Raw genomic sequence first — 27,638 nt, forward strand, 5'->3', positions numbered from 1 at the left:
ATGATGGAGAAGCTGCTGGGACTGCTCCTAGCTCTCACCTTGCTGGCTTTCTCCTCAGGTAGGCCCTCCACTCCCCAAACAGCCCATTTCCACACTAACATGAGACTCTGCAATAATAGTGCATTTGGTACTTAAATATTTTTTTCATTTCAGATAATATATAGTGTCTTTTATCTAGATATTTTAATGTCTTCTCCTCTTCTTTTCTGTAAGAGCAAGCTTCATTTCTGTCGTGAGGCAGAAGTTAGTGCTTTTAAAAAAGATATTTTAAATGTGTTTGGATGCTAACTCTTAAGAATGTTGATAACCCTTCAATTATACCTTCTTTTAGAGGCCATGTGAGGTCACCAAAATTTGATATGCGTTTATTATGTTAATGCTGTGTAACATTTGCAGGGATTGTCCAAATAATGTAATTTTGTTATCATAATGTCTTCTCTGGGAGGAATGAGCCGTTGATCAAATTTAATAGAATATTACTGTCACTGGGGATCTTCCCCGAAGAAGTTTAAACTTGGTTTTGTCTATGGAAGACTTAAGAAGCAATCCACTAAAGCAGAGCTAAGGGAAGAGAAATACAGATAAGAGAACGGAATAAAAAATTAAAACGTTTTTATTCACTTAATTGTGAGCAGAGAGGAGAGAGAGGGAGGAAGGGAGGGAGGGAGAAAGAGAGGGGGAGGGGTGGGGAGGGAGAGAGAGAGAGGGATTGGAAGAGTATGGGTGTACCAGGGCAGCTGCAAACAAATTTCAGGTGCACGGCCCATTTGGTGCGTCTGGCTTTATACTGGGCTTTGGAAGGTAGTGACTAACTACTGAGCAACCTTTCCAGTCCATGAAGAATATCCTTTAAAAAAAAAAAATCCCATATTCAGGCTGGAGGGATGGCTTAGCAGTTAAGGCGTTTGCCTGCAAAGCCAAAGGACCCAGGTTTGATTCCCCAGGACCCACGTTAGCCAGATGCACAAGGGGGTGCACGCATCTGGAGTTCATTTGCAGTGGCTAGAGGCCCTGGCACGTCCATTCTCTCTCTCTTTCTCTGTCAAATAAATAAATAAATAAAAATATTAAAAAACTCCCATATTCATATTCACTCACTTTTAAAGGAATGGGACATTGCAGAAGGTATAGTTTGTTTTTTTTTTTTTTTTCCTCATTTCCTTCCTTCTTCCCCCTCCGTCATTTTCTTTCTTTGGCAGGCTGGCCTGGAACCTTGAGTTTCCGATTCTCTTGCCTTCTCCACTTTTCAAGTGCTGGGATCCCAGGCTCAGGCCCCACCCCTGGTCTGTCCGTGTCAGGGATCGAACCCAGGGCTTCAGAGTGCTGGGCAAGCGTTCTGCCAACTGAGCCACGTCTCCAGCTCAATACAGTTCTTAAGAATTTAATTTAATTTCTCTCTCTCTTTCTTTCTTTTTGTTTTTTCGAGGTGGGGTCTCACTGTAGCCCAGGCTGACCTGGCACTCGCTCTGTAGTCCCAGGCTGGCCTCAAACTCACAGTGACCCTGTGACCTCTGCCTCCCGAGCGTTGGGATTAAAGGTGTGCGCCGCCACGCTTGGCGCTCTTCCCTTCCCTTGCCTTCCTTTTCCTTCCTTCCCTCCCATCCCCCGGCCAATTTCAGACATGTACATAACCAGCAAATAGTTCTAAATCATGCAGCTTTTGCAGTGAGTTAACCGAAGTAGAAACAATAAAAAAATCCCCGAGCCTCCTGGAACGCCACATACTTTGGGACAGGTCCCTGGGAAAGAACTCCTGGGCTTTAACCAAGACCGAGCTTGACTATCCTTTGCTTTGGAGTGTGGAGATGGAGTGGGGGCCACCGGAGGTCCTTCAGGCCCCTTCCTGGCTTTTTGCAGAAGCCTCCCCGATTCTGACAGAAAAGGAGGCCAAACAGCTGCTGAGGTCCCGGCGTCAGGACAGGCCCCGCAAACCGGGGTTCCCGGACGAGCCAATGCGGGTGAGTGCTCGGGTGTGGGCGCTGCGCCTTCGGGGGCGGGTGTGGACGCAGGGGTGAGGTGTGGCCATCGCAGTCTTTGCCCTGGGCCTCTTCTCCCCCGGGGGTGCCAGCCCTCCCTGCCCACTGCGAACATAGAAATCGTGGGGTTTTCGGTGGGGGGTGGCCCTGGCATCCTGAGGGGCCCGCTGAGCGTCCCTCCCGTCTGGCTGGAGAAGGCCCTCATGGTCTCCCGGGGACTTGGGCGAGCCGGAGCAGCGTCTTTGGCCAGCGGTGGCATCTCTGGACAGCTGGCATCTGGGTGCCGGCCGCCTCTGTGTCCCTCTGTCTCAGTGCCTGCCCGGTGGGTGATGACGCCCACCTGCCTGGCCTTTCTGAACCAGGGCGCCGGGGATGGTTAATCCCGACGGCCGATTTAACAAGATCTGGAGGAGGCAAACCTCTGGGCGTGTCTGTGCGGGGGTGTCCAGGCCGGGCTGAGGTGGGACCCCACCCTCCATGTGCGCTGCGGCTGGGCTGGGGGTCCAGACTGATGAAGAGGGAGAAAGGGAGCCGCGCACCAGCGCCCCTCTCTCTCTCTCTCTCCTCGCTGAGAGAGGACGCACGGTGACTGGTCACCTCAGGCTCCTGTTGTCAGGCTTTCCCCACCAAAGCTCTCCTTTGTCCTTCAAGTTACTTTTTTTTTTTTTTAAATTTTTATTTATTTATTTGACAGTGACAGACAGAGAAAGAGGCAGAGAGTGAGAGAGAGAGAATGGGCATGCGGGGCCTCCAGCCACTGCAAACGAACTCCAGACGCGTGCGCCCCCTTGTGTATCTGGCTAATGTGGGTCCTGGGGAACCGAGCCTCAAACCAGGGTCCTTAGGCTTCACAGGCAAGCGCTTAACTGCTAAGCCATCTCTCCAGCACCCCCCCTTAAAATTTTTGTTTTAGGTTCATCTCAGCCTTTTCTATTGAGTCTCTATGTTGAGGCTCAGAGGAACCTGACGCCACATTTGTCTTCTCTCACTGCAGATGCACCTGCATCATTCAACAGTTTCACTGAAAAGCCTTTTACTGGGCTGGAGATATAGCTCTGAATGCTTGCTTAGTTCTGAGCTTGATCCTTAGCACTATAATACACACACACACACACAATGAGACAATAAAAACAGGGCTGGAGAGATGGCTCAGCAGTTAAAGGCACTTGCTTGCAAAGCCTAACAAGCAGAGTTCGATTCCCCAGTGCCCACATAAAGCCAGATGCAAAGTGGTGCATGAGTCTGTGAACCCAACAGTGCTTACTATAACGGGGGGATGGAGCCAGGAGACCTCTAAGCTGGAAGGCTCGCTAATCTGGCTTTCTGTTTGCGGCAGCAAGAGACCCTGTCTCAAAGAAGGCAGGAGAAGAGTGCAGACACCTCAAAGTTGTCCTCTGACCTTCACATGTGTGCTGTGACACACAGGTACCCATAGTCACATGTACAAACAAGTGCATGTATGTGCATGCAAAAGATAAAAACAAAGGTTGGAGAGATGGCTTAGCAGTTAAGCGCTTGCCTGTGAAGCTTAAGGACCCTGGTTCGAGGCTCGATTCTCCAGGACCCATGTTAGCCAGATGCACAAGGGGGCGCACGCATCTGGAGTTTGTTTGCAGTGGCTGGAGGCCCTGGCGCACCCATTCTGTCTCTATCTGCTTCTTTCTCTCTATATGTCACTCTCAAATAAGTAAATAAAAATTAAAAAAAGCAATAAAGCTCTTTTGAAGAAATAGTATCAGAGTACAAAACTAATAAAAAAAATTAGGGCTGGAGAGATGGCTTAGTGGTGAAGGTGTTTGCCTGCAAAGCCAAAGGACCTGGGTTCGATTCCTCAGGACCCACATAAGCCAGATGCACAAGGGATACATGAATCTGGAGTTTGTTTGCAGTGGCTACAGGCCCTGGTGCACCCATTCTCTCTTCTCTCTATCTCTTTTGCTCTGTGCTTGCAAATAAATAAATAAAGATTAAAATAAAAAAGAAATAGTATCATAGGGAGCTGAAGAGATGGCTCAGTGATTAGGGTTGCTTGCTTGCAAGACTTGATGGCCCCAGGTTCTGTTCCCCAGTACCCACATAAAGCCAGATTCATAGAGTGCCACATGCATCTGGAGTTCTGTTTGCAGTGGCAGGATGCCTTGGCATGTCCTTCCCACCCCAACTTGCAATTAAAAAATTTTTTTTTCTAAGAAAAGAAATGATATCATGTTCTGGAGAAATGGCTCTTGCAAAGCTTGAAGGCCAGGGTTTGATTCCTCAGCACCCACAAAAAGCCAGATGTGTAGATGGTGCATATGTCTGGAGTTCATTCAGAGGTAAGAGGCCCACACTTTCTGTCTGTGTTTGTTTCTTTGTCACACACACACACACACACACACACACACAGAGAAAACAATTGGGTATTGAGAGTACATAGTGAATTGAATTTCAGGTCAGCCTGGGCTAGAGCAAAACCCTGCTTTGAAACCTCCCCCCCACCCAAAGAGAGAGAGAGGTAGAGAGAGAACGTACATTAAAGAAAGAAAGAAAGAGGGCTGGAGAGATGGCTTAGTGGTTAAGTGCTTGCCTGTGAAGCCTAAGGACCCCGGTTCGAGGCTCGGTTCCCCAGGTCCCACGTTAGCCAGATGCACAAGGGGGCGCACGCGTCTGGAGTTCGTTTGCAGAGGCTGGAAGCCCTGGCGCACCCATTCTCTCTCTTTTCCTCTATCTGTCTTTCTCTCTGTGTCTGTCGCTCTCAAATAAATAAATAAATAAATAAATAAATAAATAAATAAAAAAACTACTCTTGCATACATACTTGGGGCTGTTTAAAAAAAAAAAAAAAGAAAGAAAGAAAGGAACAAAGTCAGATGTGGTGGCGCATGCCTTTAATCCCCAGCACTCAGGAGGAAGAGGTAGGAGAATCACTGTGAGTTTGAGGCCACTCGGAGACTACATAGTGAATTCCAGGTCAGCCTGAGCTAGATTGATACCCTACCTCAAAAAACAAAAACAGAAACAAAAACAAAAAAAGATATCACATTGTAAGTGCAGGTCAGACTGGATTTGAATCCCCCCCCCCCACTTTTTTTTTTCCAAGTAGGATTTCCACTCTAGCTTAGACCTAGAATTCATTATGTACTCTCAGGGTGGCCTTGAACTCATGGTATCTTCCTACCCGGATTAAAGGCATGTACTACCACACCTGGAGAATCTCCCATTTTCTAACCATGAGAAAGTTCCTCCCATTTTCTCCATATCTTTTCACTGTCATCTCCTGCAGTGAGAGTCACTGACCTGCCCAGGCCAGAGTGGACTGATGGGTGTCCAGCTCCATGTCTTGTCTGCCTGCTGGGAGTTCTGGATCTCTTCTCCCCTGCAGGACCGGATTACAAGTGTGTGTGCTATGTCTGGCTGACATACATGGGATCTGAAAATTTGAACTGGGCTGTTTCAGGCCTCCTCAGGCCCTTGTCCTTGAGCAGGAAGCTCACTTAACATCCGAGCCATCTCTCCAGCCCATGTTTTCATTCATTTATTTTTTTGGTGTGTATATAGTATGTGTCATATATGTGTGTGTGCGCAGATGCAACTGCCCTGTGTGCCCACATGTGGCGGGCACAGGAGGGTATTGGGTGTCCTCTGTCACTCTTCTGCCTTCAGGGCTGTCGGTTTGGGTCAGACTGGCTGACCAGTGAGCTCCAGTGATCCCTCTGTCTCTGCCTCCTCCAGTGCTGGGGTAACAGACGTACTTGGCTGCAACTGGCTTTTTTCCTTTAAAAATATTTTATTTATTTACTTATGAGAGAGAGAGAGAGAGAGAGAGAGAGAGAGAGAGAGAGAGAGACAGTAGAGAGAGAGAAAGAGAATGGGATTGCCATGGCCTTTAGCCACTGCAAACCAACTCTGGATACACACACCACCTTGTGCATTTGGCTTATGTAGGGTCTGGGGAATTGAACCTGGGTTCTTAGGCTTTGCAGGCAAGTGCCTTAATCACTAAGCCATCTCTGCAGCCATACAACTGGCTTTTTATGTGGGTGTTAGGGATTGAACTTAGGTCCTTTACCTCCTGAACCATCTCTCCAGACTCCTCTTTTCCTTCCTTCCTTCCTTTTCTCTGGTCCCTCCCTCCATCCCTTATTTTTTCTTTCTTTTTTTCTGGGACAGGATTTCATACTGTATCCTAAGCTAGACTAAGACTTACTGTGTAGTCCAAGCTAGCCCCAAACTTGAGGCCATCTTCCTGTTTCTGCCTCCTAAGTGCTGGCACCACAGGCGTGTACCACCATGCCTGGCTTGTGGAAGCCATTCTGAAAGGCTTTTCAGGGCACTAGAGGCTGGGGAAAAGGGTCAAAAGAACTCAGAAAAAAATCGTTCCAGGTGCTTAGGAGACAGGCTGTGATGGACTCCAAAGTCTGCACTTGAGTTTTTCTTTTTTCTTTTTCCTCTCTCCCTTCCTTCCCTCACTTCCTTTGTTCCTTCTGTTTACTTCCCTCTCTCCCTCTTTCCCCTCTTTCTTCCCCTTTCTCTTTCTCTCCTTTGTTTCTTTTTCCTCTCTTCCCTCTCTTCCCCTCCCTCCTTCCCTCTCTTTCTCTTTCCCTCTCTCCTTTCCCTCCCTTCCTCCTTCCCTCCTTCCCTCCCTCCCTCCTTCCCTCCCTCCCTCCCTCCCTTCCTTCCTTTCTCTCTTCTCAGAGTCATGCAGTCAAGGCTGGCCTCAAATTTGATGTGTAGCCAAGGCTGGCTTTGAATTCTCGATTCTCATGCCTCCATCTCCTAGTGCTGCTGGGGGTGCAGACCTGCGCCACATGCCTACCAAGTGAGTAATAAGTGTAGCTTTTTTTTTTTTTTTTCTGTACTAGGGACTGAACTAAGTTTTATATGTTCTAGTCCACATATGCCAGTCCTGGACAGTTTCCCTAGCAGCATCTGCTGAGCTCCGTGGAGTGACGGCCTTGGCGCCGATCGCAGGCCTCCCTGAACAGGTGCTCAGACTAGATCCGGCTGATGCTCAGCTTCCTGCCTCCTGTGACCTAGCTGCATTCCTTTCCCGCCTTGTACGGTGCTCAGCTCAGAAACTTCTGAGAGCTCCTTTGTCCACATTGTGTCTTGTTTTGGCTTGGGGTCATCACCTGCTTTAACCTCTGAGAACACACACAATTGAACGGAGAGGAAGTAGGGTGGCCTCATGCTTGCTGCAGGCCACTGAGCTTGCACCTTCATCCAGGGAGGGTGGGGGGGGGTTGCTGAGGTCAGCCCTGTGGGCTCACATAACCAACCCAAGGGCTTCTCACTGCTTCAGAACCCGCCCGCCTGTTCATGACTGCTAGCAAAGACCACTTCCATCTGTGTGTAAACTGAGAACCATGTGCTTACCGATGTCCCCTTGCTAGGGAACAGGGCACAATGTTTGCACCAGTCTGTGTATTTGAGATTGCCAGTGGCGCACACACAGGTGTCTTTGAGTGTGTGTAAATGAGGAGTGTGTGTGTGTGTGTGTATGTGTGAGGGAGGTGTGTTTTGAAAAGCCTTTGCAGCACATCTTGTTTTCATTGCATCTTTATGCCAGTCCTCCACGCTCTACATTTCTTTCCCAAGGTAGAGTGTCGCTCTAGCCCCAGGCTGACCTGGAATTCACTATGTAGTCTCAGAGTGGCCTCGAACTCACAGCTATGATCCTCCCACCTCGGCCTACCGAGTGCTGGGATTAAAGGCGTGCGCCACCACGCCTGGCTCACACTCCCTGAGCACCTGGGCTGTCATCTGAGTGATGGGAGACGGCCGGGAAGGTCGTCGCAGGTCAGGTTGGAAAGGCCCTGGTGTCGGGCGGCAGGGTTGGGTTTTGTGCTGCCGGGCACAGCTGGGATTAGGTGTGGCTTACAGGGGGCACGTGGAGGTGCTGGGCACAGAGCCGCTTACACGCTCGCTGGCCTGCCGGGCACGGGAACCGGGCAGCGCCAGTGTTGGGAATGCCGCGGCTCCTTGGCGGCCGTGGGGCCCAGAACACGGACAGATGGACTTGGGCAGGTGAGGACAGGTGGTGACCCTTGGGAAGGCTCGTGCCTTTGGGAACAGAGCTCAGCGACTCACGTGCTCACTCGTGACTCTTAAGTTACCCAGAGATGTGCCAGAGGGACTGCTTTATTTTGTCTCTGCCCTAAGGGACTGCAGAAAAGGAAACCAGTCCAGACCAGGGAGAGGCCAGGGAAGAGGGCTGAGGCTGGTGCTTCGGGGCGGGGAGGCGGTAAGACAAAGTGAACACACGCGCCGAGGTTTGCAACCGCTCGGGCAAAGGGCTGCCGCGCGCTCCCGGCGCTTGGCTTCCGGGGATTACCGGGCTCAGGCCGGCTGCACGCGTGCGCACAGGACCTCGCGCCCGGGACACGGGGCTCTGGGCGGGGCGGGCGCGGTTTCCAGTGCGTGGAGACCGCCGGGGAGGACGATCGACGTGGTAGGTGTGGGGGTAGAAAAGCGGTCAGAGAGCAAGGAGAAGATCAGGCCTAAGGAAGGAATACCGCTGAAATTTCCTGTTTAAGGAGATAGCAGATAGGCTTAAAAAAATAACTTATTCATTTATTTAAGAGAGAGAGAGAGAGAGAGAGAGAGAGAGAGAGAGAGAGCGAGCGAGCATATGCAGATGACATAGATGTGCCAGAGCCCTCTGCCTCTACAAATGAACCCAGACATACGTGTCACTTTGTATGTCGGGTTTCATGTGTGTACTAGGGGATTGAACCAAGGCCAGCAGGCTTTGCAAGCAGACACCTTTAGCCACAGAGGGCAGCTCCGCAGACCTGTTGGCAATTTCTTACTGGGCTCAGTTGGTAAATTAAACTTTATCATAAGACTGTATGTATACGAAAAAGCCCTATTATATCTAGAGTGCAGCGCTAGCTGTGGTTTCGGGCATCCAGTAGGGGGCTTCGAAGGTGTACCCTACTCTGCTCTCTCAGAAAACAATACTACATATTACTTATATAGGCACATTCATATGAATGTAAATTTTCATGAAAATGTCAAGAGAGATAACTCAGTGACCTTAACTTGACCTTCTCATTGAGGATTGCAGGTAGTGTTCTAGTGAATTTTATAATTAATGTTTAAATTAAAAAAAATTTATTATTTGCAAGGAGAAAGGGAGAGAGAGGGACAGAGAAAGAGAGAGAGAGCGAGAGCGAGAGCGAGAGCGAGAGAGAGAAAGAGAGAGAGAGAGGGAGAGAGAGAATGAGAATCTAGGGCTTCTTGCCACTGCAAATGAACTCCAATGCATGTACCATTTTCTAAAATTGGTACTAAGTAATTAAATCCAGGCCATCAAGCTTTGCAAGCAAGTGCCTTAACCGCCGAGGCATATTTCCAGCTCTAATGTTTGATGATGATGATGAAGATTATTTTGTTTTTTTTCGAGGTAGGGTCTCATTCTAGCCCAGGCTGATTGGAATTCACTATGGAGTCTCAGGGTGGCCTCAAACTCATGGCAATCCTCCTACCTCTGCCTCCAGAGTGCTGGGATTAAAGGAGTGTGCTACCATGCCCGGCTAATGTTTGAATTTTTAACAACATGTTTATGTATTCTTGTGTAATTAAAAATGAGAACATTTGGGCTGGAGAGATGGCTTAGTGGTTAAAGCATTTGCCTGAGTAGCCTAAGGACCCAGGCTCGATTCTCCAGGTCCCACATAAGCCAGTTGTACATGGTGCACATGCATCTGGAGTTTGTTTGCAGTGGCTAGAGGCCCTGGCGCGCCCATTCTCATTCTCTCTTTCTGTGTCTCTAATAAATAAGTAAACAAAAATAAATATTAAAAAATAAAGTCATTCACATGTATTATTGAAAAATTAGAAAACAAGAATCAAAAGAGGAAACAAAAATCAGCTGTAGTCCTATTTCTTTTTTTTTTTTTTGTAGTCCTATTTCTTCTCTCCAAAGACAGTATTGACATTTCTAGTCTTTTGGTGTATATTTTTATTTATTTAGTTTTTACTTCAGCACCTTTATTGAGAATAAATTGGCCATGCCATGTGTGTGAGTCCAGTTTTTGATTACCTATTATTTATTTATTTATTTTTGTTTTTTTGAGGTGGGGTCTCACTCTAGTCTAGGCTGACCTGGAACTCACTATGTAGTCTCAGGGTAGCCTCAAACTCATAGTGATTCACCTATCTCTGCCTTCTGAGTGCTGGGATTAAAGGCGTGCGCCACCATGCCTGGTACTTCTTTTTTTTAATATATATATTTTTTATTGACAACTTCTATACTTACAGACAACAAACCATGGTATTTCCCTCCCTTCCCCCACATTCCCCTTCATAACTCTGCTCTCTGTCATATCCCCTCCCTCTCCCCATTAGTCTCTCTTTTAATGTGATGTCTTCATCTTTTTCTCCTATTATGAGGGTCTTAAGTAGGTACTGCTGGGCATTGCGAAGTCTTGGATATCGAGGCCAAATTCTGTCCGGACAGTTGTATGTAAGGAGTGGTACCCTTCCTTTGGCTCTTACATTCTTTCCGCCACCTCTTCTGCAATGGACCCTGAGCCTTGGAGAATGTAAGATATTTCAGTGCTGGACACTCCTCCGTCCCTTCTTCTCAGTACTATGGTGCCTTTTGGGTCATCCCAGTGGTCATCACCATCTGAAAAGAGAGCATCTACAACTTTGTTTCTGGCTTGTTTTTTGTTTATTTTAATATTATAATACACATTTACTCCTACTTTATTAATCATTCTTTGAGGTTCTGGGATCAAATCCAGAGCCTTCACAGGCTAGGCAAGCATTCCATCATTGAGCGATATCCCTAGCCTTTTCTCATATTACTATAATCTACTTATAACTGTAATGTTACTAAATTATTCTCTTTTGTTAGTTGGCTCACTTCCAATTTTTAAAATTATAAACACCACTCTGCACTTTCAAAAAATATTTTATTTTTATTTATGAGAGAAAGAGAGAGATAGAGAACAAGAGAAAGGGAGAGGGAGAGAGGGAGGGAGAGAATGGGTACATCAGGGCCTCTAGCCACTGCAAATGAACTCCAGATGCGTGTGTCACCATATGCATCTGGCTTACATAGGACCTGGAGAATCGAACCTGGGTCCTTAGGCTTCACAGGCATGTGCCTTAACTGCTAAGCCATCTCTCCAGCCCTATTCAATTGTTTTTGCAAAAGCACTTTGACAATTTATGTTCCTGTCTTCCAAGAGAGGATTCTAGCAGAGTTTTTTTCTTTTTTAATTTTTTTTGTTTATTTAATTAATTTATTTATTTGAGAGCGACAGACAGAGAAAGAGGCAGATAGAGATAGAGAGAGCGAGAATGGGCGCGCCAGGGCCTCCAGCCTCTGCAAACGAACTCCAGACGCGTGCGCCCCCTTGTGCATCTGGCTAACGTGGGACCTGGGGAACTGAGCCTCGAACCGGGGTCCTTAGGCTTCACAGGCAAGCGCTTAACCGCTAAGCCATCTCTCCAGCCCTCTAGCAGAGTTTTTAAGGAACACTAGATTCTGGTGTTCAAACTGGAGACCAGCTGGCTTTTTGTTGGGCTAGCAAGGGAGGAGCAGGAGTGAACAATGCTGTGTGGTGGTTCTATATAGACACCAAAGTATTTACTGTCATTGGACATCTGGGAGGATAAACTGCAGGGGCTGATGGAGTGGTTCACGTTCTTCTCCCGTAGCACCTGTCTTGTATCTTCTGTTACTTATTTACCAGGATTACTCTTGCATATCCTGATGGACTCGCTTCAGGTAGTGTCTTTCTTGAGAGCTCGTTTGGAGGTTCTAGCAGGGGAGCGTAGCTACTCATGTACCCTTGACCGAAGATGGGTCCTCCTCTATTTGGGGAAGGTCGTCCTCTTCAGTGGAGCATGCAGCTTCGGGAGGGACACACATGGAGCGGTGAGGGAGGAAGGGGACACCCGCCTAGCCAGCCAGACCAGCTGAATCAACCCTGGCGATCAGTGGGACGACAAATGTCGCAGCCAGATCGCCCTCCTGTCTTAGGCAGCGTCTTTCTTCAGAGGCCATCCAACGTCCCTCTTCAGCATGGCACTCTCAGAAATAAGATGGCTACTTTTACCTTATGTCTCTCTCACCGGATGGTTCTCGATTGAGGAGATGGACGTTCTGTTTCACTTCCAGGTCCCGGGCACCAAACCCTCCAGTGACATTTATGAGTGGACCGGGCTCAGTTGCTTTCTGAGGGATATAACTTTAGATTCTGGAGATTATTTCAAAGAAGTGTTTTTTTTTTTTTTTTCCTTCTTCTTTCTGTTGCCTCATTAAAACTCATTGAAGTTCTCTTAATTTTAGGGAAGAAGTTATTTGCCAATTGCCAGGGAGAACCATGGCAATTCTTTAAAAAGCTGACATTTAAGCCTCAGTGTTGTCTTTTGTGATTGTGTTCATAAGCATCTGTGTGCCCTGGGAATTCGCCTTCCCAGGAAGCTGGCCATTTTGGCTTGTGCTCCTTTCAGGAATGTTCTCATTGGGCATGTGTAAATCATATTAGCTTTATGGTAAGTGGCCTTTGAAAAACTATGCTTTCATGTTTAGCCCCTTGACAAATGTACTAGTCAGTTCATTACCCTTTTGTTCCCCATGATCTCAAAGAAGGTTCAGAGAAACTGAGATGTAAATTGCACCCAGCACACATCTGCCTTCCTGTGGTGTGGAGCCTTCGAGTCCCAGGGTGGTTAGCTTCTGAGCCCTCCGCTAGCCCACGTGATTACCTTGCTTGCACTAATGAGCGAAATAATTCTTCCAAATGTTGATGGCCCCGTAATCCTGTCCAAATGTCACAGAGAGGATATTGGCATCTTGGAAAAAGTTCTTGCATGGACACATGATAGATTACCTGTCTGTTTCATGACTGTCCATCAGTCTCTGGTGGGCAGTTTTGTTTCATTGTCACACAAGCTGAGTGCTATAGTAAGGGTCTTCTTGCAATTTCCAGTCCAGTGACTGGGAAGAGATTGACTTCAACCATTACAATGGGCACTGGGTGTGGGACACAAACATCGGCTTTTGTTTTGCTTTAATTTCTTCCCCCTTGGAGAGAAGAATCTTACAGAAATTAAAACCTGCTTTCCATCTCCCCTTGCTTTCTCAGTCCAGGAACATTTGAGATGATCATTAATGCTGGGTCATTGCTAACTTAGCCAGTGCAATTGTTGAATTTGTGGTTTTTAGCAGATTGGCCGTTTGGCTTTTCAACTTTGACTAACGATCATTTCTAGGCCTTTGTGGCATATTCATTTCCCTAACATTTAAAACAAATAGTGAAGTGTCATGGAAACCAGCACTGGCTTTTTTCTTGTTCTCTGTGTGTGTCTATTTTGGTTGTTTTTCTCCATGATGATTTCAGCTGCTGTTTAGGAGTGTGAAATAGATACTACACTTTGATTTTATGCACATTTGGCCTGCGTTGTTATAATGAGCAGATAGACACAGACATTGAGGAACCTTCCAAGGAGGTTTTAGTAGGATGATGGAGAAAAAACAGTTCTTGAATGTATTTATTTATCCATTTCTTTATGGCGCTGTACTGGGGTTCTACTGTGTGCCAGGCACTAAGCCATACATTCAATATGCCTTGATTACTGCCATCCAAAAGCTAAATGGGGCCTGGGGAGATGGCTCTGAGGCTAAAGGCATTTGCTTGCAAAGCTGGCTGGTACAGGTTCAATTATTCAGTACCCATGTAAACCAGATGAAAAAAAAAAAAGGCAGAAACGCCTTGTGTCATTTGTAGTGGTAAGAGACTCTGGTGTTTTTTTTTTTTCCTTTCTCTCTCTGTCTCACAAATAATTAAAAAAAAAAAACAAAAAAAACCTAACTGGGCTGGGAGGGGTGGCTCATGTCATAGTCTCAGCTCCTTAGGAGGTTAAGGTAGAAAGATCACTAAATCCCCAGAGTTTGAGACCAGCCTGCTAGTGTATCTAGATTCATTCTCTCTCTCTCTCTTCTTCTTTCTTTTGTTTTTGATTTTCGAGGTAGGGTCTTGCTCTAGCTGAAGCTGACCTAGAATTCATTATGTACTTTCAGGGTGGCCTTGAACTCACGGAGATCCTCCTACCTCTGCCTCCCAAGTGCTGGGATTAAAGGCGTACACCTCCATGCCTGGCTTTCTCTCTCTCTTTCTCTCTTTTGAGGCTTGGTCTCACTTCAGCCCAAGCTGACCTGGAACTTACTCTGTAGCCTAGGCTGTCCTTAAACTCATGGTGATCTTTCTACCTTAACCTTCCAAGTGTTGGGATTAAAGGCATGCACCACCATACCTGGACGAGACCCCATCTCTTTAAAAACAAAACAAAACACAAGACAGTCATAGCGGCTGGTGCCTAAATTCCAGCACTCAGGGAGGTTGAGGTAGCAGGATAACTGTGAGTTCAAGGTTCAAAGCCAGCCCGGACTACATAATGAATATCAGGTCAGTTTGGACTAGAGTGAGACTCTGCTTCAAACTACAACCACAAAACAAAATGCAAAACACAACATAAAACAAAACTGGCTTGATATTTGGCTGAGAGGGAAAGGGATTCAATGAGTCAGGATGCAAATAAATGTTCAGTCTCAAAAGATTCTAAATCTGTACACCACAGAGGTGCTTATACATCCATGTTTATTACAGGTCAGCTCACAGTAGCCAGTTGCAAAAAGTGTTGTCTATCACAAGTGATATTTGTTCTTATCACCAGTGACCTCATCAGCTCCATTTGTAAGTATGGGGACACTGCCAAGTTCACAGTAGTACATGCAGCTTTTCCCATTTCTAATTTCTTCCTGATAACTCAGATCATCATGTAGAACAGCAAATACTATCCATTATTTTCCTGGAGTGGTGGACTTCCTTGGCTCATTTTTAACATGTCCCACACAGTGAAGAGACAGCTTACCAAATGGGAGAAAATATTTGTCAACTATCTTTCTGACAAGAGATAAATGCTAGGATTATTTATTTATTTATTTATTTACTGTTTTTTCGAGGGAGGGTCTCACTCTAGCCCAGGCTGACCTGAAATTCACTATGTATTCTCAGGGTGGCCTCGAACTCATGGCGATCCACCTACCTCTGCCTCCTGAGTGCTGGGATTAAAGGCGTGCGCCACCACACCCGGCATATTTGTATTTACTTATTTAAGAAAGAGGGAGAGAGAAAGAGGCAGATGGGGGAGGGGAGAGAGAATGGGCACACCAGAGCCTTTAGCCACTGCAAACGAACTCCAGACACATGTGTCACTGTTGTAGTAAGGTTCATATTGCTGGCAGAAATCACCCAACCAAGAGCAGCTTTTGGAAAAAAAAAAAAAAAAGGTTTATTTTGGCTTACAGACTTGAGAAGAAGCTCCATAATGGCAGGGAAAACACTGGCATGAGCAGAGGGTGGACATCACCCCTTGGCCAACATAAGGTGGACAGTAACAACAGGAGAGTGTGCCAAACACTGGCAAGGGGACACTGGCTATAGCATTCAGAACACCTAAGTTTGTGGGTGACACCTGAATCAAACCACCACAGCCACCTTGTGCACCTGGCTTATGTGGGTCCTGGGGAATCGAACCTGCGTCTTTTGGCTTTGCAGGCCAGCACCTTGACTGCTGAGCCATCTCTCCAGCCCTAAATAATAGATTATAATGTACTCCAAAAATGAAACACTAAAACTCAAATCATCCCATCAATGAATGATACAATATCTTGAGTAGACAGTTCTCAAGGAAGAAATATAAATGACCAGTAAATGTTCAACATTCTCAGCCATCAGGGATATGAAGATTAAAACTATATTGAGGGCTGGAGAGATGGCTCAGTGGCTAAGGCACTTACCTGCAAAGCCTAGCAACCTGGGTTTGATTCCCTAGTACTCACGTAGAGTCAGATGCACAAAGTGGTGCATGCATTCGAAGTTTGTTTGCAGTGGCAAGAGACCCTGGTGTCCTCATTCTCTCTTTACTTTCTTTTCTTTCTCTCCTTGGATAAAGAAAAAAAACTATATTGAGATTCCATCTCTTCTCAGTCAGGATGACAATCATTTAAAAATCAGGTGACAAGTGTTGGTGAAGATGTGGGGAAAGAGGAACCCTTCTTCACTACTCATGGAATGTGAATGTGTGCAACTACTGTGGAAATCAGTGTGAAGTTCCCTAAAATAAACCAAAAGTAGAACTACCATATTAACCATCGATACTACTCCTTGGCATATACCTGAAGGATTCTGAGTCAACACACTACAGAGATCTGTGCATGTCCATGTTTCTTGAGTTCTATTCACAATCGCCAAGGCATGGAGTCAGCCTTAGTGTCCACCAACAGGTGAAAGAAATCATGGAATGTGGCACATTTACACAATGGAGTTTTATTAAGCTGTAGCAGTGAATGAAATTATGACATTTACAGCAAAATGGATGGAACTAGAGATCAATATGTTTAAGTAAATTAAGCCAGACTAAGAATGACAAATATTTTTTTCTTCTCTCTCTTTTTTCGAGGTAGGGTCTCACTCTGGCCCAGGCTGATCTGGAATTAACTATTGTAGTCTCAGGGTGGCCTTGAACTCACGGTGATCCTCCTACCTCTGCCTCCCGACTGCTGGGATTAAAAGCATGTGCCACCATGCCCAGCTTTTGTTTTCTCTTATATACAGAATTTAGATTTACATTTAGGACTGGAGAGATGGCTTAGCAGTTAAGGCACTTGCCTGCGAAGCCTAAGAATGCATGTTTGAATCTCCAGATCCCACATAAGCCAGACGCAGTGACACACAATCTCACACATGCCCCACAAAGGGGCACATGCATCTGGAGTTTGTTCACAGTGGCTGAAAGGCCCTGGCACACCCACTCTCTCTCTCTGCCCCCTTCTCTCTTTCACTGTCTCTTTTTCAAAAATAAAACAATAAAAAATAAAAATAAAAGATAGATTTACATTTATATACATAGATATGTGTGTGTGTGTGTGTGTTTGTGTGTGACATGAAAGTAGAAAGGGGACTAGGAAAAGAGAAAGTTCTAAAGGGAGTCTGGAGGGGGAATGAGAGGGCAATGGAATATGCATGACATAAAGCATAAAGAAGGGGCCTAGCAGTTAAGGCACTTGCCTGTGAAGCCTAAGGATCTAAGTTCGACCCCCCAGGTCCCATGTAAGCCAGATGCACGAGGTGACACATGCACAAGGTCGCATATGTGCACAAGGTGGCACGCATGTCTGGAATTTGATTATAGTGGCTGGAGGCCCTGGCACACCGATTCTCTTTCTCTCTCTCTCTCTCTCTTTCATATACGCACATAGACACACACACACACACACACACACACACACACACACACACACACACAGAGGCCAGTCTGTTGGGCTTGCCTAAAAAAAAAAAAAGCATTTGGAGGGAGGAAGAAGAGCAGCAAGATGAGGAGAGCCGGGACGGGGAGTCAGTGTATGGAGGTAGAGAAGAACAAAATATAATGATATATGTGTATGAAAACGTCACCAGGAACCCACTACTTTATATGCTAGCTAAGAAATCAATAATAAAAAGTAATTACAATGGAGACTACAAGATGGCCCAGCAGTTGAAGACTCTTGCTTGTAAAGCCTGATGGCCTAGATCCGACTACCAAGCTGCCCCGTGTAATCTGGATGTAAAAAGTGGAACAAGCAGCTGGTGTGCATTTGCAGCAGCAGGAAACCCTGGCATGTGCCCCCTCCTGCCTGCCTGCCCCGTGAAATACATAATTAAATAATTTAAAATAAATAAATATGCTGGGTGTGGTAGCACATGCCTTTAATCCCTTGGGAGGAAGAGGTAGGTGGATCGCCGTGAGTTTGAGGTCACCCTGAGACTACATAGCGAATTCCAGGTCAGCCTGGGCTAGAGCAAGACCCTACCTCGAAAAACAAAACAAAACAAAAAAAATCCAGTGGAAAAAAATGTCAGCCATACACTCACAAAACACACCTAATCTGTCCTTGGTAGTTGGTCATGCAGCCTGGGGTCACCTGCACACTCCCTATGGGCCACACTCTGTACTGCTTCTCCACAGCCTGATATAGGGAGACTGGCACTTTCAGAATGGTTTGTTTTATGTTTGTCACTGCAAGTGTGCGAGAGTGGAGTAATATCCACTAGCACAGTGGGTGTGACTGCCTAGATTCCAGAGAAGGAGCTGGCCATTTTGCCCAACATCGCCTTGGCATTTCAGTACAAATGGCAACGCAGGGAGGAAGTGAATAATGTCTGAGTGGTATTCTTTAGATCAGCTTTGACCTCACAGACCCATGAGGGAATGCAGAGCATTCTTGGAGAAATGCTGCTTGGGCCTTTTACTCCACAGTCCTTTATTGAACGTTGTCTGGGTACCTGACCCATAGCAAGATGTTCCACTTCACCTCATCTTGTTTATGAGACAGCGTGATACCTAGCAGCTAATATTTACTCGCTTCCTATCACATTGCAGGAATGGGGTGCCAGTGTGTCCATGAGGAGACTGGGCATGATGGTTTGAATGCCCCCTATAGCCTAATGTGTTTGTGACTAAGCCTCATTCATATCTGATCTTAGCTGGTTGACCGTTGGCAGGTGGAGCCTTGTTGGAGGAGGTGTGTCACTTGGGGGGGAACTTGAGGTTTGTTAGTCCAGCCCACTGGGTGCACAGAGCTAACTCGCTCTTGCTGCTCTCTTCCAGCTGATATGACAAGATGTGATGCCCAGCCCCTGCTCTGCCATGCTTTTCCCACCATGATGAAACCCTTTCCTCTCATAGGCTGCTTCTGATAGTTTTGTCTCAGCAATGAGAAGATAACTGCTACACTGAACAACAGGAAAATTTAACAAAGAGATTTGTTGTGGGGCTAGAGATCTGGCTTAGTGGTTAAGGCACTTGCCCGTGAAGCCTAAGGACCCATGCTTAACTCTCCAGATCCCACCTAAGCCAGACACACAAAGGTGAGGTAAGCACAAGGCTGCACATGCCCACTAGGTGGCGCAAGCATCTGAAGTTCCATTTCAGTGGCCGAGGCCCTGGTGTGCCAATTCTCTCTCTCTCTCTAAAATAAAAGTAAAAAAAAAAAAATCTTAAAAAAAGAGACTTGCTATAGAGATGTGGATCCAGGGCTTAGAACCCCTTACCCAGGATGAGCAATGGGCAGGGCAGTTCCTAGAATTAGAGAGGACAGTCCCCAGGAGCTGTGACCTCTGGAGAAGGTTGCCTCAGCCTGTTGTAACTCCTCCAGGGACTAAGACCCCCAGCGGCACTCCCCCCCTCCCTGCCGTCTCCCAGTGAGTGCACCTCAGCCGGAAGGTGTGGGACAAGGGTGTCCTCTTTGCTGACGGCTCATGCGCGTCACGCGCCAGGCGGAAAGGGCGAGCACAGATCTGGAGGGTGGGGGATGCAGGCCACTTACTGGACACGAACTTCATCTGTGTCCTGTGGTATTGCAAATTGGGGCTGGAGAGCCGATGGCACACGGCTGGGGGCTGCAATGCAGGAGCCTCAGAGCTCATGGCCTCGACGGCACACAGCCCAGCAAACAGGTGGCAGAGCAGGTTTCCTCCGGGTTTCTCTCCTGGGCACAGCTGAACACCTAAAGCTGCATGCCAGGGAGCTGCTAGCATCCCGCCCCGCCTTCCTGCTCCTCCCAAGTTCCGCTCTTCCTCCGGTCCGAGGCTCCCTGGACAGGGCGGGAACTCAGACCCCGCCTCACAAACATGGCTCACAAACAGCTGGGGAGGCATTACTGGGTCTCACAAGGAGTGCCCTCACCACCCACCCTCCACCCCCGCTGAGCCCGAGACTCCCTGCCAGGACTCCAAGTGCATTCTGACGAGAAAGCAGCAATGGTCCCCAAGCAAACCAGGCTGCACGGGGAAAGAAAAGAAGTGTGGCCCAGTTGGATACTTCTAATTTATTCGGTGGCATTTCTTTTCCTTCTTTTCTTCTCCCTCTCCCTTCTTCTTCTTCCCTCCCCTCCCCTCCCCTCCCCTCCCCTCCCCTCCCCTCCCCTCCCCTCCCCTCCCTCCTTTCCTCTCCTTTCTTTTTTGCATATCTACGTGTGTATAGTATGTGATGAGTGGGATATGTGTGAGCACACGTGTGCCAGTGTACGTGTGTGTGTGCGTGTGCATGTGTGTGAATCTTCCTCAGCAGCTCTCCACCTTATTTATTTACTTGACTCACTGATTCACTAGACAAGCAGGCTAACAAGCCTAAGGATTCTGTGTCTGTCCTTAGCACTGGGGTCACGGCGATGCGCGCCCATGCCTGGCTTCTTCTGGTGGGTGTTGGGGATCCAAACTCAGGCCCTCATGCTGCGGGGCAAGCCCTTTACCCACTCACCGTCTGGCTAGCTCCTCAAGTCCCTTCTGTAAAACAGTGGCTCCACTTCGGGCCAGTTCGAGGTCGCTCACGGCGCCCCGCGGTGTAGGGTTGTGCGGCGGCGGCGGCGGCGTTGACAGTGAGGGAATGAACGCGTCCAGTACACCTGCAGCCGTGTGGGCCCCGCTGCAGCATGTGAGCTGAGGCTGCTGGAATCCACCGACGCAGGAGGCCACGCTGCAGACAAACCAGAAGGGAGGTAGTTGTCCTCTGCTGTCCTTGCCGGCAGACTGTGCTGCGACAACCCCTGCGGACAGCAGTGGCCCCCTGGGTCACTTTAAAATGTTTTATTTATTTATGTGTGTGTGTGTGCGCACATGTTCATGGGTGAGTGTGGATATGTGTGTGCCACAGGGTGTGTGCATGTGGAGGGCAGAGGGCAAGTTTTGGTTTGGTCCTAGCCTGGGCATTTCTTTTAGGCAGGGTTTCTCCCTCTGGATTTTTTTTCTTTTTAATGTTTTATTTATTTGAAAGGGAGGGAGGGAGGGAGAAATTGAGAGAGATAATGAATGTGTGTGCCGGGTCCCCTAGCCACTGCAAACGAATTCCAGACACATGCACCACCTGTGCATCTGGTTTACATGGGTACTGGAGAATCGAACCTTGGTTCTCAGGCTTTGCAGGCAAGTGCCTTAACTGCTAAGCCATCTCTCCAGCCCTCTTTTTTTTTTTTTTTTTTTTTTTTTTGAGGTAGGGTCTCAACTGTAGCCCAGGATGACCTGGAATTCACTATGTAACCTCAGGCTGGCCTCAAACTCATAGCACTGCTCCTACCTCTGCCTCCTGAGTGCTGGGATTAAAGGCATGCGCCACCACGCCTGGTTTGTCAAATTTATTTATTGTTCCCTCTCATGGGTGGGCCTGACCGATTTTCTCATCAGAGACATGGGCATGACGGAAGCCTTCCCTTCCTCTCTCTTGGCCTGGCTTTGCCCTGTCCCAGCAAGCAGCTCTGCCGCCCTATTGACAGTCTCCCTTCACCGTGGGTTTGTCTCACCAGGAGTACATGCACTACCTGCTGGCCCTGGAGCACCGCGCAGAGGAGCAGTTCCTGGAGCACTGGCTGAACCCCCACTGCAAACCCCATTGCGACAGGAACAGGGTCCACCCCGTGTAAGGGCCAGCTCGGTATGCTCCAGGCTTTCTGTTGGAGGGGGGTGGCTGTGGGCAGTGCACAGGCTGGGAGGGGAAGCCAGTGATTAGCTGCTTATGGATCAGAGAGGAAAGAATAAGATAAGAGAGGGCTGGGGAGACGGCTCAGAGGTTAAAGACACTTGCTTGCAAAGCCCACTGGCCTGGGTTCAATTCCCCAGTGCCTACATTAAGCTAGATGCACATAGTGATGCAGTGTCTGGAGTTCATTTGCAGCAGCAAGAGGCCCTGGGGCGCCCATACTCTCCCTTTCAAATAAAAACAAGAATGAGATAGGAGAGTCAGATGGGAAGGATCCTTGGGGAACATGGGGTAGACTGCAGGTCACCAGAAGATAACAGGTGGGGAAGGGGGACGGGCCCTTGCCTGCCATCCAGAAAAGATAAATGTGGGGCTAGGAGATAGCTCAGTTGGTAAAGTGCGTGCCTTGCAAGTTTGATGACCTGAGTTTGATCCTCAGAACCCATGTAAAAATTCTACATGTGGTGGCATGTGCTTGCTACCCAGGCTTGGGGAGGTGGAGACAAGCAGGTCCCTGGGTTCCCTGGCCAGCTGGTCTAGCTTACTTGGCCGGTGAGAGACCCCCCCTTTTTTTAAAAGTGGGGACTGGAGAGATGACTTGGTGGTTAAGGCACTTGCCTGCAAAGCCAAAGGACCCTGGTTCAATTCCCCAGGGCCCATGTAAGCCAGATACACAAGGTGGCACATGCATCTGGAGTTCATTTGCAGTGGCTGGAGGCCCTGGCGCACCAATTCTTTCTCTCTCTCCCTCTTTCTCTCTCAAATAAATAAATAAATAAATAAAATATTGTTAATAAAAACAAAAAAGGTGGATGGGTTGCTGGAGAGATGGCTCAGCCATTAAAGACACTTGCTTGCAATGTCTCATGGCCAGGGTCCTATTCCTCATACCCATGGAAACCAGACGCATCAAATGGCACATGTGCCCGGAGTTTGTTTGCAATGTCAGGAGGCCTTGGCGTGCCCATATTTTTTCTCTCTCTCTGTTTGCCTTTCTCTCTGTTTCTTTTATATATATATGTTTCGAGGTAGGATCTCACTGTAGCCCAGGCCGACCTGACACTCACTCTGTCCCAGTCTGGTCTCAAACTCACAATGATTCTCTTACTTTTGCTGCCCGAGTGCTGGGATTAAAGGTGTGTGCCAGTATACCTGACCAAAAAGATAATTTACTTTTAAAGGTGGATGGCTCCTGAGGAGACACTGGAGGTGTCCCCTGGCCTCCATGTACACGTGCACACATGTGCATATGTAAACCCAGGAACTTGCCTCCACATGAAAACACACACACACACACACACACACACACACACACACACACACACACGTAAAAACAATCCTTCAGAACTCTGAATCTCTGTTGTTAAGATCCGCGTCTCTCCAGGTGGGGTCAGCGTTGGTGGGTTTGACCTGTGACACCCACCACAGTCACCAGCATGGTGACAGTACCAGGCTCGGCACCTCTTCCCCGGGTCTGGCTCCCAGTGACCCTGCTAACCCCTCCCTGCAGCCTTCTCACAGCAGTCTACACAGCCCTCCCCCGGCCCCTCTCTTCCACTGGACCTACAGCAGGCTACTTGAGGTGCCCAATGCACCCCATACCCCAACTCTGCTCCCTGGATAGTCATACTGTCTTCTCCCACCCTTTTTATTTTATTTTAGTTTTTTGGTTTTTTTGAGGTAGGGCCTCACTCTAGCTCAGGCTGACCTGGAATTCACTATATAGTCTCAGGGTGGCCTCGAACTCATGGCGATCCTCCTACCTCTGCCTCCCGAGTGCTGGGATTAAAGGTGTGTGCAACCATGCCCAGCTATTTTTTATTTATTTATTTTAAATTTATTTTTATTTGAGACGGAGAGAGAGGGAGAAAGAGAGAGAGATAGAATGGACATAACAGGGCCTCTAGCCACTCCTGGTGAACTCCAGACGCATGCACCCCCTTGTGGGATCTGGCTTATGTGGGACCTGGAGAATTGCATCTGGGTCCTTAGGCTTTGCAGGCAAGCGCTTTAACCAGCAAACCATCTCTCCAGCCCCTTCCACTCCTTTAAAAATCCTATTAGATAAAGTAGCAAAATCCCATCAGTGGTTAAGTCCAGTGGATTTCATCCCTCCTCTGCAGTTTTTTTTTTTTTTTCCCAAACTCACAGCAATACTCCTACCTCTGCCACTTGAGAACTGGGATGCAAGGCGTGCATCACCATGCCTGGTTGCCCCTGCAGTTTTAATGGGCCAAGAAGGACAGGACATAGTGGCATGGTTTATTATGTGTGGTTAAGTGTAGTCTTATAACTTTACTGCTGTTTATTTTGTGCTACTGTGACTTGTTGCATGAAGAAACAGGGCACCTCCTCCTGAGGGTCACTGTGTAATCTGCAGGGTGTAGTCACCTACGTTCTCTCCTCTGATCCTCTGCACACCCTGGTGTCATTGGCGGTGTGCACTTTAACCCCATTTTATGAAGGACCTGACTGGGACCTCCTAACTAACCCATGCCTGGGAGGGACCCATGGGTCCATCTTTTTTGTTGTTGTTTTGTTTTTTTGGTTTTCGAGGTAGGGTCTCACTCTGGTCCAGGCTGACCTGGAATTCACTATGTAGTGAACTCATGGTGATCCTTAAACCTCTGCCTCCCGAGTGCTGGGATTAAAGGCGTGCACCACCACGCCCAGCTTGCCTTTTTTTTTTTTTTTTTTAATGTGAGAGTGAGAGAGTAAGAGTGAGAGTGAGAGTGAGAGAGAGAGAGAGAGAGAGAGAGAGAGAGACAGAAAGAGTTGGTATGCCAGGGCCTCCAGCCAGTGCAATCAAACTCCAGATGCCTGTGCCCCCTTGTTCACATGTGCAACCTTGCATGCTCATGTCACTGTGCATCTGGCTTAGGTGGGACCTGAAGAGTCAAAAGTGAGTCCTTAGTCTTCACTGGCAAGCACCTTAACCACTAAGCAATCTCTCCAGCCCTTTTCTCTGAATATTTATTTATTTATGACAGAGAGAGTGACAGAGAGAGAGAGAATGGGCATGCCAGGGCCTCTCGCCACTGCAAACAAACTCCAGACACATGTGTCACCTTGTGCATCCGGCTTGCATAGGACCTGGAAAATCAAACCTCAATCCTTAGGCTTCACAGGCAAGCATCTTAACTGCTAAGCAACCTCTCCAGACCTTTTTTTAAAATTTATTTTTATTTATTTATTTATTTGAGAGAGGCAGAAAGAGGGAGGGGAGAGAGAGAGAGAGAGAGAGAGAGAGAGAGAGAGAGAGAGAGAGAGAGAGAGAGGATGGGCATGGGCCCACCAGGGCCTCTGGCCACAGCAAATTAACTCCAGGCACTTGTGCCACCTTGTGCATCTGGCTTACGCGGGTCCTAGGGAATCAACTGTGGTCTTTTTTTGGCTGTGCAGGCAAGCACCTTAACCACTAAGCCATCTCTCCAGCCCACCATCTTTTTGGGTGTTCAAGATAGGGACTGCTCTCACCCAGGCTGACCTGGAATTCCCTATGTAGTCTCAGGGTGGCGCCTGTACTCATGGTGATCCTCCTGCCTCTGCCTGGGATTAAAGAGTGCTGGGATCAAAGGCATGCACCACGACGCCTGGCTTTCATTTTCATTCATTTATTTATTTTTTTTTGAGGAAGGGTCTCACTTTAGCTCAGGCTGACCTGGAATTCACTATGTAGTCTCAGGCTGGCCTCAAACTCACAGCGACCCTCCTACCTCTGTCTCCCAAGTGCTGGGATTAAGGCGTGAACCACCACACCTGGCATGTCGCTCTTCTGATGACTTCAGGTCCTACAAGTTGCACACGGACTGTCCCTGGGCAGGGGCATGTGTGGTGATTCTCAAAGAGTGAAAGAAAAATTCTATTTTTGAGGAATAAAGTTTTGGGATGACTTCCCTCTTTTGGTCCCACCGACCTCTGAGCCTGTTCTGGGCCAGCACTCTGGTGTGCCTCATATTGGTTCCTGACTCCAGGCTGCCATCTCCCTCTGCACCAGGGACCTTTTATCTCCCAGCACCAGAAACTCTTGCTTGGTTGCTTCCAGAAAACAGAACTGGGGAGTTGTTGCAAGTGTTAACTCTGGAATTGGCAAGGGTAGGCTGGCCTCTCTGCGTCTCAGCTCCGTGACAGCCATGGACAGCTGACTCACTTCTCTGAGGCTCTGGTTCTGCATCTACCAGTCAGCGTGTGGTGGTATCTCTGTCATTCAGAGCTCAGCAAACGACCCATAAGCAGAAGTGCCTCTTACCACTGCGCGAGGCTGGTGAAAGGAGAGGTTTCTGGGTGTGTGGCCCTTGAAGCTTAGCTCTCCAGGGGTGAATGAGGCTTCTGTTCCACTGGACAGGCCCTGCTGGGAGCCAGGAACCAGAATCCTGCAAATATGGGGCTCCACCAACGTATCATTCCAGACATTTCCCACTTGCAGGCCAAGGAAGCAATGGCTAGAGGGTAGAGTCTGCCTGGAATTTGGAGTGAGACACCTTTTAGATTCTAAGGCCACTAGACACTGGCTAAATGGGAAAAAAAAGTTGCCTGCCTTCTCTGTTTTGTTGGTAAATGGAGATAGGAAGAGCTCTTTCTGTGGGCTGGGGAGATGGCTTAGTGGATAAAAGGCTTCTGCATGGCACGAGTTTGGGTCTCCAGTGCTCATATGTAATATTGGCATGCCGGGCATGGTGGCGCACGCCTTTAACCCCAGCACTCGGGAGGCAGAGGTGGGAGGATTGCCGTGAGTTCAAGGCCACCCTGAGACTCCATAGTGAATTCCAGGTCAGCCTGAGCTAGAGTGAGACCCTACCTCGAAAAAACAAAAAAGCAACAAAAAAAGAAATACTGGCACAGTGGTACACACACATCTGTAAACCCAGTGTTGGGGAGGCAGAGACAGGGGTGTCCCTGGGACTTGCTAGTTAGTCTAGCAGAATCAGTGGGTACCAGGTACAGTGAGAGGCCCTGTCTTAAAAAAAATTAGAGTGATTGAGGAAGACACCTGATATCAACCATGGCTTCCCCACACATGTGCACATACACACGAACATGAATATACACATATATCCCCCCCTCACACACACAAAGGCTCCTTTCTTGTGGCTATCCTGAGGATTCAAAAAGCCAGGACATGGAACTCAGAACTACTCTGTCACACAGGAATTGGTCAGGAAATGACAGGTAGCCGTTTCCCCCTCCCAAGTGTCCTTCCGCATCATCACCTGCCATCCTGACATTGTTTTTTCCTTCTTTTCCAGCAAGCATCTTGATAGGCAGTGACCTGGAAAATGCTGAAACAGGGCGAGGCTCTGCCTTCCATTTAACCTTAAACTGCGGAAATGGATGTCTTCAGACCTGAGGGGCTTGCGACTTTTGTGAGCAAGCCACAGGCAGGGTGCCTTGGGGATGGATGACAAATATAGATTCAGCTTCATTTTACTAACCTGCATGCTATCATGATGACTAATTGCTTAGAGTGGAAAGCCTAAGGCCCTCCTGCCAGTCTGTGAGTGTGGACAGAACCCAAGTCCTCTCTGGAAGGAGGGAGCCGGGAGCCTGCTGATCAGGCACTGGACAGGCTGCCTGCCCTGGGGACCCTGGGGACATCTTGCTGAGATGGGGCTGCTGAGTTTTTGGTCATCTCTTTTTTCCTGCTTTGCCACACTAATAAACACTGGTGTTTAATCTGCTGTCTACGCGTCTCTCTCCTTACAAGAAGAGCAGGGAAGTCCCTCCTTGTTTACTTTTACAAGTCCAGTATCAGAAAATGTTCTGTTCTCTAAATAAAGAATGGACTATTTAAAGCAGTAATTTTACACAAGGACTGCTGCTATTTTATTTTATTTTTCCCTGAGGTAGGATCTCACTCTAGCTCAGGATGACCTGGAAATCACTCTGTAGTCTCAGGTGGCAATCCTCCTACCTCTGTCTCCTGAATTCTGGATTAAAGGAGTGCACCACCATGCCTGGCAGGACTGCTGTTTTTATATTTTATTCGAGAGAGGCAAATAGAGAGAGAGAAAAAAATGGGTGTGCCAAGGCCTCTAGCCATTGCAAATGAACTCCAGCCTCACATGCCTCCTTGTGAATCTGGCTTAATGTGGGTACTGGGGAATCGAACCTGGGTCCTTTGGCTTTGCCAGCAAGCACCTTAACCAC

General features: G+C 47.9%; 1 protein-coding gene across 1 annotated transcript; it reads left to right on the forward strand.

Moving 5' to 3' along the window:
• C9H17orf67 (chromosome 9 C17orf67 homolog) lies at positions 1-27,199 on the forward strand. Its single transcript, XM_004669978.2, has 4 exons — positions 1-58; positions 1,858-1,958; positions 21,319-21,446; positions 26,738-27,199. Exons 1-3 carry the CDS (start codon positions 1-3, stop codon positions 21,433-21,435), a joined length of 276 nt encoding a protein of 91 aa, XP_004670035.2. The 3' UTR covers positions 21,436-21,446; positions 26,738-27,199.
• Positions 27,200-27,638: the final 439 nt, after the last annotated feature.

The sequence above is a fragment of the Jaculus jaculus genome, chromosome 9, assembly GCF_020740685.1.
Source record: "Jaculus jaculus isolate mJacJac1 chromosome 9, mJacJac1.mat.Y.cur, whole genome shotgun sequence".
Taxonomy (NCBI): domain Eukaryota; kingdom Metazoa; phylum Chordata; class Mammalia; order Rodentia; family Dipodidae; genus Jaculus; species Jaculus jaculus.